The 14,508-nt window shown below is 36.9% G+C and overlaps 1 protein-coding gene across 5 annotated transcripts in view; it reads right to left on the bottom strand.

The window, feature by feature from the left end:
• Positions 1-14,508, bottom strand: part of INPP4B (inositol polyphosphate-4-phosphatase type II B) — a 176,406-nt gene that overhangs the window by 102,296 nt on the left and 59,602 nt on the right. For 3 of the 5 annotated variants that reach the window (XM_074155063.1, XM_074155062.1, XM_074155059.1), the window contains exons 1-3: positions 12,926-12,985; positions 10,400-10,472; positions 3,992-4,139 (exon numbers count right to left, since the gene is read on the bottom strand). In XM_074155063.1, the coding sequence (XP_074011164.1) occupies positions 3,992-4,139; positions 10,400-10,472; positions 12,926-12,985 (281 nt within the window). Of the gene's footprint in view, positions 1-3,991; positions 4,140-10,399; positions 10,473-12,925; positions 13,038-14,508 lie in introns of those variants that run through there. The other 2 variants (XM_074155061.1, XM_074155060.1) reach the window with 1 other exon arrangement.

The following is a 14,508-nucleotide window of genomic DNA, read 5'->3' as shown; positions in this document are numbered from 1 at the left end:
TTCCTTCTAAGGAAAGGAGCACAGGAATTATTTTTCCCAACAAATTTTACTGTAAAGTGTACATGTTTATGGATAACCATTTCATCTTTTTTTTTTTTTGTAGACTAGAAGCAGATAAAATTACTCTCATTTTTCTTTACCACAAGTTACGGTCGTGTGATATACAGGCAATAACCCATCAAAACAATATAACATTCTCTCCAGAAATAAAAGTATCATAGCCTTTTTACTATATTGTTCCTAAACCAGACAATTACTAAGGAGGATTTAATCCCTTCTGGGGAAGCTATCACAAAAATGAATAAAGGGATATTTTTCTTTCTTTTCTAATAGTTTTCATTTAGAACCTCTTCAAAACAGTTGCCGTTTTTATCTTCTTACAGAATTTCCCAAAACTATTTCAGGTTCTGGGAAGCCTGGCCTGACAGGTAACTAAAAACTAAAATGTAGGTTTTTCTTACCTTTTGCATGCCTTAAACATTTCTTTAAAAAAAACCCACAAAAATTAAGCAAGCAAAACCAAACAAATAACCACCCCCAAAAAACAAGCCACTAAAAATACTTTAAAACCTTTTTCTTCTGTGTATATGTGGAGAATAGACTGGGATTTGCAAAGGCTTGAGAATATTTTATACTGTTCCTGAGAGCTTTTAAGTTCCTTTTACATTTCTACCCACCACCATCCCCCTTTTTATTATGCAGAAGTGTAGACAATATATAAGCTAAATTAAACCCATTTCTTCCTTCCTGCCTTAAAACTCTTTCCCTTCCGTGGATATTTTATTACTTAGGTTTATATTTGAAAGACACAAGATCTTCAAACAGCATGATCATTACAGGTTAGTTCTATGATTCACGTTTAAGAGCAGAGCATAATTCTCCTGTACCACATGACTGCATAGAGTCTCAAATACAATAATATTCAGAATGGCATCTGTGGAATTTACACTTTAATCCTAAATTGTATTTTAGCAATTAGCAGTGGTGTATACAATGGGTTTAGGTGTGGGGTTTTATTTTTTTTTGTTTGGTTGGTTGTTTTTTAGATTTTACTGTTTCATCAGGAAACACTGGAATCAGCTTAAGATACTGCTGTTTCAGCTCTATGATATAAGCAAAGCCATTTTACTCTCATAGTTTATATTCATAACTTCCTTTATCTCAGCTTGGAATCATATATGTGGCATGATTAATCACATTATTAATTGCATGATTACTCAAGCATTTAAACAGTTTTGTGGGTTTCTATTTTCTTTTCTCCCCAATTTATTTAACAGTGTCTCATTCAAAATAGTGAGGATCTTTATGACACTAGCAATATAATAAAACTGTACAAAGCTTTTCTAATCATCTTAAAGCCTTAATGCCTTTAATTTATATTCTCTGCATCCTCACTGACATCAACTGATGAAACTACACTCAACTTAGTGCTATTAGAACCATGGATAAACACCGGTAAGTGAAAAATCTCTAGTTAACAACGTAAAAATTCAAATGCTTTTTGTGATGACAGAATTTGAACATGTTAAAATAATTATAATCTTGAGAAAAAGATTATTTTTGCTTTGGTTTGGTATTGTCCTTCACTATAACGTGGGAGGCCCTAAGTTGAACTACAAGTTATATCATTTGCTTGACATGGACTTCTTTAAGAAAGGGGCATGCTGTGCACAAATACAACATCTGCAAATTTTAGCAGCCAGTCTCTGAGAAGCAGTGCTGACTGGTACAGAATGATTTTCTGGAGTCTTAAAATCGGGGTGGATTTTGCAGAAGACAACAAAAAACCCTCTCTGGCAGGACAGTCAGTACATAAGTTAACATTTTCTAGCTTTCAGCAGTGCTGAATAATAGGTAATGTTATGTAGAGGTAACTATCGCAAAACAAATCAGGTAACATTACTCCATTTCAACGCACTACAACTTTAAACACCCAATAATTAAAGCCCAGCAAATTTTACCTCGAGTCTGATATGAAAACTCCTCTCAGACTTTCACAGAGGCCATCTTTTCCAAAATTAGTTACTGACAGCAAAATCAAGAGGACAGAGAATTCCATAGTGTTCATACATTACAATATATTTTATCGTTTAGCTTATAAATTTATGGTTTTCAAACTGACCATGTTTGAGGAGGGCAGTAGTCTAAACACTGCTCACAAAAATTCAAGTTAAACTTACATTCATATACTTGTATTCCTTTATGCAGTAACTGATGGAAAATAAGAGAAAGGTTTCGCATCCTTTTGGATGCACAATGGGGTAAATACTGCAATTATTTCAAAAAAGCAAAGCCCATACAAAGCTGAAGCTCCAAGCTACATGCTTATACCATGATAGGTGACACAGATGTCCCTATTCCCACTATCTGCTAGTATTCTACCACAAGTAGTTGCTCCTCTTGGTTGGTCTTACCTCCTCCCTCAGACTGATACAATCACTTTGGCTTTTTTTATCTCACACCTGCACTTTCTACCAGGCTTGAACAGCTAACCACATTGGCAGTCAGGAAAATCAGAACCACTTGTGTCAATCTTTGAGCAACGTTTACCTGTTTCTTCCTCAAAGCTTTTCTTTGTTTTGGTGAGTGTTGAATAATCATTAAAAAAACAAACCATGGTGATTCTTACCATGACTTTATCCAAGGAGGTGAATACTATAATACGAAATAACAGCAAGCACTATTACTTGCATTATACCTTTGGAGAGAATAACGCAGTAGTAGTAAAAGTGGTTAAAATAATCCCCTAACATTTAAAAGGCATTTACCCATGGGGCAAATGAAAATCTGGGAAGTGGATCAACTGTCCAAGTCACCATAATCTATTTTTATTGCTTACTAAAAAAACTTACACATTAGTATTCTCAAACAAGATCAGGCCATAAATGCCTAAACACTGTATTAAATGACTGAAGTATTATAACAATTCATATGATTTTTATAACCCATCATCACCATGCATAAGTGTGTATCAGTCCATTGACTTTATTAAAAGCAAGATTCTGGTCTTGCACACGCTGTTCTGTTGTCATAAAGCGATCATACAGAAGCAGTGGGTGGGGTGAATAAAAAAAGAAAATAGGCTCCTATTGCAGGACAACCAACCACTGTAAACAACGACAGGCAACTCCCTCTGATGGGAAGGAGTTGCCTGAGAGTGCCCAGGGTGGCTTTGGGATGCAGCACTAGCTCCCAGCGTTACTCTTATACATGAGATCAGATGCACATCTATGTGTGAGACAAATTTCATGGGGAAAGTCCTTCTACACCATCCATTGGAAAAAGAAGGTATGCTTTCAGGGGAGCCCTGCTTAAAATAGTGCTTTTTCTGCAGTTGTATCAGCACAGCTTACAAGTATTCAAGGACAGGCTGCCATTTTAGTCACTGCAGTAGGAATTTGGACATACAAAGGATTTTGGGACACTTGTGCCCCCTTACCCTCTTTTTTCCCAAGCAACACATATTGTAATGATCCTCAGATGTCCCTCCTGGTTACAAGGCCAAACATGAGCAAACGTTTCAAACTCACATTAGTTTGGTATCCTTTTCTTACGCCAACTAGTTAGAGGAAATGTGATTTATATTCTCATTGCTCCTTTATTAACTACAAACACGTCATTGCTTGCATAAGGTTTGTCTGTGACATTAGCATTGCCCAGACACAAAGCCAAACATGCTACTTAACACCCTTGTCATGTGTCGTTTCTTTATAAAATGTTAACTTTTCAGAATATTTATATGTTGATGCTTACACATTTAAAGTCATGATCACACTTTAGCACAGTTAATTGCTCAGAACTTATGAAGTCACTGGAGTCCTAAAAATTCTTAGCAATCAATTCTGTTCTTCAGTTACAGATGTAAATTCTTAGCAGCCAAAAAGATCTCTGTATTTTGCCTATTTCATACTACAAATCAACATTTTTACCTCATCACTTACAACTCAAAAATAAAATTTAGTATTTACTATTGCTAATTCTTCTTTCTTACCTTCTCATATCCTCCTTTATATGCAGACTGATCAGTTCTTTAGGAACATGGAAAGAGAGGGTGGTCTCGGCCATCTGTTCCCGGATCCGCATCCACTTGTTGTCAGAAGTAGGGAATCTATATAACTTACAGATTGGGTTTTTTAACACTGCAGAGAGGAAAAATTATATCGTTGCTTTACTATGGTTATATGACTCTAAAAATTTATGACAACATTTTCATCCAAAAATAATACGTTACTTCCCCCTCACTTCCAGAATTAATTTTAGAACCATTAGAATTCTATTAAAACCATTAAATTTGTATTTAATTTATTATAGCAGCGTGTGGAGGACAAAGTATTACTAGTAAAGTAGATAAATCACATTTTACCCACACAGTAGGTATCCTGTGAATTTAGCATTTCAGTGTAGTGAGAATGTAAATTATGATCTCTATTCTTACACTTAAGATACAGTCAGGAAAAAAATGGAATACGCAAATGAACAATGAACTTGCACACTATCAATGCCATCCCTTACTCTCTGCTAGTATCACTCACATTCCTAATAAATTGCCTGGGACCAGTGAACGATGCCTCAAAGTTTAGCTATAACTGATGCATCTTCTCCATGACATGCACACACAAAAAGATGGTGTGCATCTACATTAAAGGAAACTTGAACATTGACATGGCCAAGAGGATGCCATTTCAGAATCAACTTGATCACTGTCATGGTCAAGAGACTGTCACTACTTAGAAATAAATACAACAATCCTGTAAATACGTTACACACACTGTTCTCAGACCACCATTCTAGCTTGAGGGGAAAAAAAGTCATTTACTTGATGTCTTGGAAGGTTATGCTTAAAAACCTATTTAACACTATGTTTTTTATCTTAAAGCTCTGGCACGTTGGCTATGTTTCCATCCAGATCTTACAATGATGCTCTGTAATAAAGGTGGGACATTTCTGCTCTCTCCTGTTCTTTTTATTTTTTTTTTCCCCTCCCTCTGCTCTTAACTAATTTTCCGGAAAGAGAAAATTAGGAAAAAGCCAGGGAAGAAAAGTTTTGTTTGACTACATTGATAAGCTTCCTTGGAGACAAATGATTGGTATTTAACACACACATCCACTGCTTCCTAACTCAGAATGACTTTGGACAGCCATCCAAATCCTCCAACAGTACCTTTCCATCAGCCTTCTGGAAAAAGCTGCTGTAGAGCAGGCTCCCATTGATCTGCCACTGAATGGTCTATAACTCAGAGGGATGCATTTCCCATGTGCACTGTGAGGAAACTGTTGCTGTCAAAACGACATCTACTAATAGAAATTTCAGCTTCACAACCAACTGCTACCATTATTGCCTATGCAGGCTGATTTATAGAGAATGAAACACACAGACTAAGTTATTGAAGATACACAAACTGTCTTGTCTATCTAATCAAACTGGTTTTTAACAGAAGTCCTTTAGGAAAGGCCTAAAACAAGACCACAGATTCAAAGACATCTGTAGTAAAACAGTTGTTGGCAACTCATAAAGGAAGCAATGTTGTAAATAATCATTTTTAAGCAATTGCAGATGTATTGTTTTCTATTCCTATCACTCTACTGAGATCTCTTTAATCATCAGTCTTCAATAAGAAACTGGAAGCCTTTTTAGGGCCATTTTGCCTTTATTTATTAGTGATTTTACTTACAAAAACTAAATTCCTGCTTACTGTTATGAAATAAGCCTAATAGATACTGGATAGCTACAGCATATGAATAACAGCAATTTTTCTTTATTACTAACACCCAAAATACCTCAATGTTTAAGCATCTTTACACACGTTTTACAGCTTGAGAATCCTCACCACACTTAACTATTGTCCACCACAAAAAAAAAAAGCAGCATCTCCAAATCCTGTGCTTATAATCAATTTAGACCCGGGGTCAGGGCCTTATTATATCACTTGATTAAAATACGCTGCAATGGTTTCCTATTTTCCTCCTCTTTTGCTAAGATTCTTCTAATTAATGAAATCAGCAAAATGAAAATTGAAATGAAATATTTTCTCAATAATATTGCAGCCTCTGTCAATCCACAAAGTAGTGATATGGCACCAATCATCTTCCGTTAGCAAGACAGGGAATGACAATCTTCAGATATCAGGGAGAGCTCAAGAAGATAAGACCTAATTCAGGTCTGCCCTCAAACAGAAACCTGCCAAAACAGATGATAATTTTTTTTTTTTTTTTTTTTTTTTTAGTGCCACCTATTCACTAGGAAGCAGGCTAACTTTTTATGAGGACATTTCAAATGATGATGCCCTAGACACAAAAGGCTCTTTTCTATATTTTACCTTTTTTTATCTACCTCCTAAGAAGTTATCAAAGGACGTTTTCCAAGAAGAGCCCTTTAATTTGCACTCAGAATTTATCTGTGAGAACCTAATGCACATACATAGCTCCACAATCTCTTTTCCTCCTATCTCCCCACTATCACCACCACCATCACAGGAAAAAAACAAAACCAAATAAAAAACCCAACATGACGGCAGCATGATAGCACAGAAGACTAGGAATCACTTTGTAAAAGTGGATCCAACGTTGTGACTTTTATCATTGTTAGAATTATTAGACTATTCTTCAAATACTAGCACCAAGTCTGAATTTTCTGATGGGGATACTCTCAAGCGTGTTGCAAGTTTTAAAACACCGTGGGAACATCTCTCCATTGGTTTATGAAGAAAATTTCATTTACAAACTCAGGAAAAAAAAGCATGGGAATTTTGTTTTCACAAGGAATCCAAATAAGTTCCATTTGCAGTACCGCTAAAGCTTGAGGTCATCAATAAGAGCTGCACAATACTTAATGTTTCTCTTATAAACAGAACTACTGAAGTCATGCGATTCCATAAAAATCTTAGATGTATTTTCCTTTCCAATTACAACAATAATTGCTTTCTAATTACAACAAGCTGTCTAAAAAAGAAATCCAGAAGGCATGTAAAACCACCCAAACAGTAAGAATGGCAAGACTAGATTTGGCTTTTATAAAAAGTAGTTACTAAAATGAGTGGAAGTTTCCTAAAGGTAATGCTTCCTGTACTTAGATAGTGATCATGAAAAGCATTGGAAAAAAAAAAATTAAATCTAGAGGAACTGCAGTGGTTAAAAGAAGAAAAAAATATTTTAAAAGCCTTTGTCTGTAGCATGAAGCTTAAAAGTCAATGCCATATATTTAATCATCCATATTTTTGGACAGTCTCATTTTTAAATTTAAAGACCTCCGTGCTTTTTATTCCACGCAATATCCTTCACACTGCTTCTCCTGCAAGTGAAATAAAAAATTAATAAAAGATTGAATACTCTGTTTTCATTTTTGTTCCCTATCGAACATAGATCAAAGCATACTGCTGCCATATACTAATTTACTAACAGTGTTTCTATTTATATCTTCCTTTGTCTCACAGGTGCATTTATGTATATCATCTCAGGAAGAAAAATTTCAACTTTCTTAATTTTTGCTTATTTTCAATTACTTTTTTTCTCTTTTTTATTGTCAAGCGCAATATGTTTACATGCAAACAATTGGCAAACTCTCCAGTGTTATAAATAAATAACTGAATTTTGAGACATATAAATTCAATCTCTTGGGGTATAAATGGAACAGTGATAAGCCTCTGTGAAATATGATACTCATTCCCACTCACTCAGTAAGTGGCTCATAACTCACTTGAGGGCTATGAGTTCCTTATATTAAGATTTAAATTTCAGAAGAATGCCACTGTGCATCTATGCCTACAGGCTTAAGGATTCACACAGGGTATTTTTTCAGTTCCATAGTTCTGAAGGCCTGATAAACAACATGAGACAGAAGGAACCAGAAATCTTTACAACAGTATACACATGTACTAAATACATATGTAAATGAAATATATACCGTACTGTAGATAGTTCTGTATGTAGAGAGCAGGGAAAATAGTGCAGGCAACGTTGATGTTATCATTTCTACTGCATTACTGATATTGTTCCTTTCCCTTCAGTCCTTGTTTTTGATTGCCTCTAATTTTACCACATTGAAATTTGTCTGGCTTAAACTGATTGTTTTTTGAAATTTTCAGTTAAGATGGTCCAGATGCACAGAACGAGGCCAGAAATCTGCAATTATGTACTTTATAAACTTGAATTCTGAAGTAAACCTTTTACAGAGATGTGCATTTTACTATATCCATGGCAATCTACCCAGATCTGACAATGACATACAGACTTGGAAAAGAAATCTCAGTATGTGAAAACTCAAAACTTAAACCTAACACCTCATACATGCACAAAGGGTCTACCTTTACTGAAAATTCTTGCATCCTTCCCAGCTTCTAATACCAACAAAACTGTGCACATATGAGTCATATGTTTTTGGGTAGAACTAGTGTGTGGTACAACACCCTTAAGATAAGCAGTTACACGTAGGAGAAAGTCAGTGTCCAGGCAACACACAGAGCTTTGACCCACGTGAAGCTTAATCATGGAGGCATGCTGGGGAAGAAGTCTGACTGGTTGAGCAAAGAGGCTAAGAGTATAAAAGAAGAGCTAAAATTTTCTAAGAAAACAAGTTGGGAATTCAATAAAAAGAGTGAGACTGACATAACCTGGAACGGGTGCCAGGTGTCAGCAGAGAAGAGGAGGCAATGCTGGGGTGAGAAGAGGAAGTCACAAGTACAGGAAACAGACTGAAGAATAAGTATTTATTAGAACACACTTCCTGTGACTGAAAACTTTTTCCAATATCCTGCCTGCTGTCATTTCTTGTATATGCGAGTTTTGCCCTTTCCCCTCAACTCTTTTCAAAAACAAAAACTGACAAAAACTCCTCCACAGGATGTTTGACTCTATAAACCCTAGTGATGTTGGGTAGGGTGGGGGTTTTGGTTTTCTGTTGTATGTTTGTATATGAAAGCAATAAATGTAGAAATGTTATACTGTATAATGTACTGTAGAATTACATGCAAATACTCATGACAAAGTAATCTAAACTTCACTATTCATAAAACTGACATCTTCCTTGGAAGTTCCAACAGTTCCAACAACGTACATTGCCCAAACTCCAGCATTTCCCCATCTAAAAAAACCAACCAAAAAACCCAATCAAACCCATCCAACAGAGGCAGCAAACCAGAGAAAAAACAAATAAACAACCCACACCCCCCCAAAAAAACCAAACCAAAACAAAACAGAACAATTGTGAATCAGTAACATTTTCTCTGATTTATCTGGACGACATAGAGAATCAGAATCAAAGAATGGCTGCACGGAGTTAGACCAAACGGTTCAACTGGCTCTGCATCTAGTCTCCAAGAAGAACCATGAACAGATACCTAGAGATGCAAGATACTCTCCCTGCCTCCAGCTATTTTCAGATCAGGAATTTCCGGAGCCAGATGTAGTTCCTGGGCGTTCAGTAATTCTCAATGAATATCTTTTCCGCAAACACATCTAGTCTCACATTAAATCAATGGAAAGAAATGGCAGTTCTGAAGAAATTTTTTTTTTTCCTGCTTCTGATCTAGTCTCAGCAAATCACAGCAAAAAAAATTACAGCTTTCATACACACATGGAAAAACCTATTTTATGGAGTTTCTAGTGCTTCCTTCAGAGTGCAAAGCTAGTCTAATAAGTCTCCTGTCCTATCAGTGAAGTCATATGAGAAAGTTTCAGTAAGGGTTTTAAAAGGTTTCAAAACTTCAGGAACATTTCTCTGCAACTGTATACCGCAAATACACAGAATTCTTGACAGCGCTGTGGTTTCAGACGACCCATATAACTTATTTGTGACATTGTTACTGCAGAGTAATGGAGATTCATAAACTTGGGCTAATAAAACTTTTATGGTGCAGCATATCAGCATGTAATATTTCTCAGTATAATGAAAGAGAAATAGATCTATTCAACACTACACTTGAGCCCAGAGCTGACCTAGAATTGAGAACGTCTTGCCAACAGCTTCCTTCATTTTAGAACATATAGCTTCCAGTTCAAACTGAAATGGCCACTTCATCAGCTATGAGAGAGATTAATTCTCCAGGGTATTCAGTTGCAAATAATGCATAATTACTTTAACAGAATGTCATGCAATGACATGACAAAAACTTATGAGGTTAATTCCATGCCCACTGAAGTCACTGACAGTCTTGAAAATCATTGAACAGTAAAGATGTAGGAGTGGGAGATTTTAGCAGAAAGCATAATTGACATTTGTGAAAGTTTTCCTCACGTTTCTCAGTAAAACGATACTGCCAAATATGTATAAAACATTAAAATATTAAATTTAAAAAATTGCACACCATTTGAAGAGCTTAAGAGGTCTGACACAAATCTTTGTGATTTCTTCAGGATCTGACATAGCGTTGCAACAGTCATCTTTTATGGTTGTTTGAACACTTACCTGCATTTAATGAAGGCAAGTTGTCTTTACCACTTATGCCTTCAGTGGCTGTACATTCCCGAACCAATGCACACTACAAAAGAAATGCAACTGTAAATGTAACACATTCAGGTGTTACAAGGAAATTCATAGCAGTTTATAAACAGCAGACTGAAAAATATCACTGATAATATAACTTCCCAACCTTTAATTAAAATTTACATTTTTCTCTCTATATTTCTGCTCCAATATACTGCAACACAATCAAAATTATAGCAGAGAAAATGGCAAAATATGATCAGCTATTCCATAATAAAACAGGTCTCCTACCAATACAATGGCAGAGGTTAAAATGATTTTTGACAAGCTCTGTGCTTTCAGAGATGTTTCTTTTGACAAGGCAGTTTTCACACGCACAATGTCAGAAAGCACCCCATGAATTTTTAAACAAGGAAAAAGTAGGAACCGCAAAAAGTTTTAAAAATGTGCTTGCGGCTTGTGATTAAAGTAATTTGTTACACAAGTGAATTGGAAGATTTCTTTCATAAGATTAGTGTATAAAAGTATACAAAGTTTACAGAAAAATCAACCAGTGTAAATCTATGGTAAATGTACTAGAACGTATATATTTAATGCTCCTCCACCATGTGGTCAGAAAAAAAACCCCCGATAGCCTCTAGAGGTGATAGGGAGCTCTCTTCCCAGGGCTTCCCCAGTTAATAGATGTCCTGTTGCAGGGCTCGAAGCAAAGAGCCAGACATGATGTACTCCCTACCAGTTGATATCTCGGATTGAAATTAACTATCACTTTACTATTCCATGACTAATTCCCTGCACAAAGTTTATCTAACGAGTTAGTAAACCTAATTCAGAACTTATTTCTTTGAAGTAATTCAGTAACTCTATATTCTCACAATTCCATCCTCACTGTGAACATACAAACTAAGACTCCATAAAGCAACACCATGAAGCAACTAATCCATAAAAACTAAGGACTCCTTTAAAGACTGCAGAAAATACAGCTCTCACAGGGTTAGTCCTTCTTCACAAGGTATTAGAATCCCCTAGAAGGATGCTATTAAAGCCTTCGGCTCCCCCAAACTAGACAGAGCTTATTAATTACATCTCAAATAATTGTGAGAAGTCTCATTCCACATTTTGAAATGGAAGAAAAGCAAAATGAAAGAGAAGGCTGAAAAAACAGTCCATGTTGTATATTTTGTGGAAGTTTTATAGTACAAAACCAGAAAGGTTTCACAGCATTTGTTGGCTTCTTTGGAAATGGCCCCACTGGTCCACTGTTTTAAAAAGGCATTGAGGTCCTTTGAGAAGAATGGTGAAAAAAGCATAAAATCTATCCTCAGAGGTTGGCCCAAAAGTAGACTGTTTTGGCTGAGCAGAAAAGATATTCAGAACAATGCCCTTTTCTCCAAAAATACATTCTTACGTGTTACTTCCAAACAAAAAAAAAATGCAGTCCTTAATTTTACATTCCCTGAAGCGTTATCTAAAGTTTTTTGGTTTTTTCCCATGAAGAGCAGAATTCACCACAGTGTATAGCAGCACACCATAGTATGAGGGCTGCAAAAATTCTGTCAGTGAGAACAGGCCTGCAGAGGCAGAGATACCAGGAGGAGGCAACTCTGTGCAGGTCTGTCAGTTCCCATCACTCAGGGACCCAGTTAAAGGAACCTTTTTATTAACTGCAGGTCATTCAAACTGATTTCCTCATTCTGAGCAGTGATTTCTGAATCTCTCCCAAGCCCAAACCTCTTATCATCATAAAGACAGCCCATCCATTCCACCCTCCCTCCTTTGGTTCTCCATTCCTCTCAAAGCCACTCCCCCCACATCAGTTCCAGCTCCAGTCTCCACCACTTTTTCCTGTAACAACCTGCCTACTACAGAGCATTTTTGCTCTTTCCAAGCCCTTCTGTCCTTCCTCTTGTCACACACCATGAGAACCCCAACTAAGAATCCCTACATACACCCTCTGGTCAAGCCTGCCCTATGCTAGCACCCCGAGGCACCATTGCATTGCTGTGCCATCCCTCCCATTGATTTTCCCCACTCCCATGAAATGCAGCTGAGCCTGCCCCTTTGCAAGGGTTCACCTCTTCTTTGGCTTGCCTGTCTGTCATTCTTTCCAGGTTTTCAGTATTGTGGGCACAGGTTGCACATAAAAATCCACGTGAACAGGACTTCAAGGGCAGAAAACAGAGGAACTGTCCAAGGGAAAAAAAAGTCAGATTTTGTGGCGTCTCTATGGACAGCTTTTTGATCAGGATTGATTAAATATGGTCAGTTGAGATCAAAATCAGCTCTTTTTTTTTCCTAAAGAAGGGGAGGGACTAAGAATCTGAGGATAGAGTATTACTCCGTACGTTATCTTGAAAAACTATTTTCAGTTTAGGGAGATTAAGTGTACATAGTACTTTATTCCAGATTTTTTTTTTATTAAGTCCTTAACCCAATTTGGAATTAGTAATTTAGGCATAGTACAGCTGATCATTCTAATTAGCTTTGTGCAATGAACTGAGTTTCTACCTTTTGATCCTGGGCATCTGTTGTGATGTGGTCCGTTTCCCCATCCTCTAGCTCTCCCATCTTCACAAGATTGACTTCAATGGTACCAACTGTCTTTCCACCATCAGAAGTCCTTGAAAAAAAAAAAAACCAACACATGACATCGGGTTACCTGCAGCGTCACATTCCTTCAGGAAAAATATTGTCAGTAAACATTTAGTCCTCACTCCAGTCTGTATAGCTGCAGTCAGTCACCTGTACTGAATTCATTATTTATGATCATTAAGGAAACGTTAACAATAAGGCATATCGTATTTTCTCCAGATTCTTTATAGCAATGAAAGTTTTCATCACAAAATTGAGGATGGGTAAGTGCTACAAAATGGTAGAAGAACCCATGAACACTGCCAAGTTTTCATTCTAGACATTATTCTGTCTATGGACCACCAGAAAAGGGGCTGTTACATACTGTGCCAATACCCCACTTAAGACCTTCAATCTCACTGCACAGTACTCTGCTTTGTTTCCTAACTTAATCTGTGAAGAAAGGACATACTCAGTATATTAATAAACCCCCTGCTAAACCAAAATAATGAAACTAATCTGAATATCACTTTTCCTTTTGCAGTCCCTTCACAGAGTAATTATTCAGAATCAGTCCCATTTCTTTAACTACATGGAAGATAGTACAGTTCCAGATGAATTCTTCTATTATCATGTCTGCAAACAGCTTACTTCCAATCAGACAAAAATAAATAGCAATTCCGATTTACATCTCCAAAGAGAGTACTGCTCACTACCTTTTGAAAGAAACAAGGGTTTAAACTCCAAAAAGATACTGAATGCTTTTTAAGCTTTCCCCGGTAGCAAAACACCAAGGTTAATGGCACAGTCTATCTCCCCTGGCTTATTCTGAACAGCTGGATTTTTTGAAAGGAAGGAAAGAAGGGTAACAGATCATTTAATAATAATGAGGAAAATATAACAACAGCCACCAAGGAAAAAATCACCAAAAGGAAACGATGAGAATAAGCTTAGCAGAACTGCAAAAGCACAGAGAGGAAGAAGAACGAAAACAAATGGGTTTTGGGCAATACTCTATCTAATCTCAGAAGTGAAGATTAAAAGTGATGAAGCAGGACAAGGGAATATATAGAAGAGGGACTAGAGGGCTGGCAATAAAAAAGAAAAAACAACTTTCAGAAACAGTAACATTTTAAAAAAAGTGTTTCCATTAAAACTGCCACATTCCTAGGGCAATCCTTGCTGCAGGAAAACATAGAATCATAGAATAGTTAAGAGTTGGAAGGGACCTTAAAGATCATTGAGTTCCAAACCCCCTGCCGTGGGCAGGGACACCTCCCACTAGAGCAGGTTGCTCAAAGCCCCATCCAGCCTGGTCTTGAACACCTCCAGGGATGGGGCATCCACAACTTCTCTGGGCAACCTGTTCCAGTGCCTCACCACCCTCATAGTGAAAAAATCTCTTCCTGATATCTATTCTAAATCTACCCTCTTCCAGTTTGAAGCCATTACCCCTTGGTCCTATCACTACACGCCCTTGTAAAAACTCCCTCCCCATCTCTCCTGTAGGCCCCTTTTAG

Source organism: Numenius arquata, chromosome 10, assembly GCF_964106895.1.
Source record: "Numenius arquata chromosome 10, bNumArq3.hap1.1, whole genome shotgun sequence".
Taxonomy (NCBI): Eukaryota; Metazoa; Chordata; class Aves; order Charadriiformes; family Scolopacidae; genus Numenius; species Numenius arquata.
The sequence above is the reverse complement of the archived record's forward strand: the minus strand, read 5'-3'. Positions and strand labels throughout refer to the sequence as shown.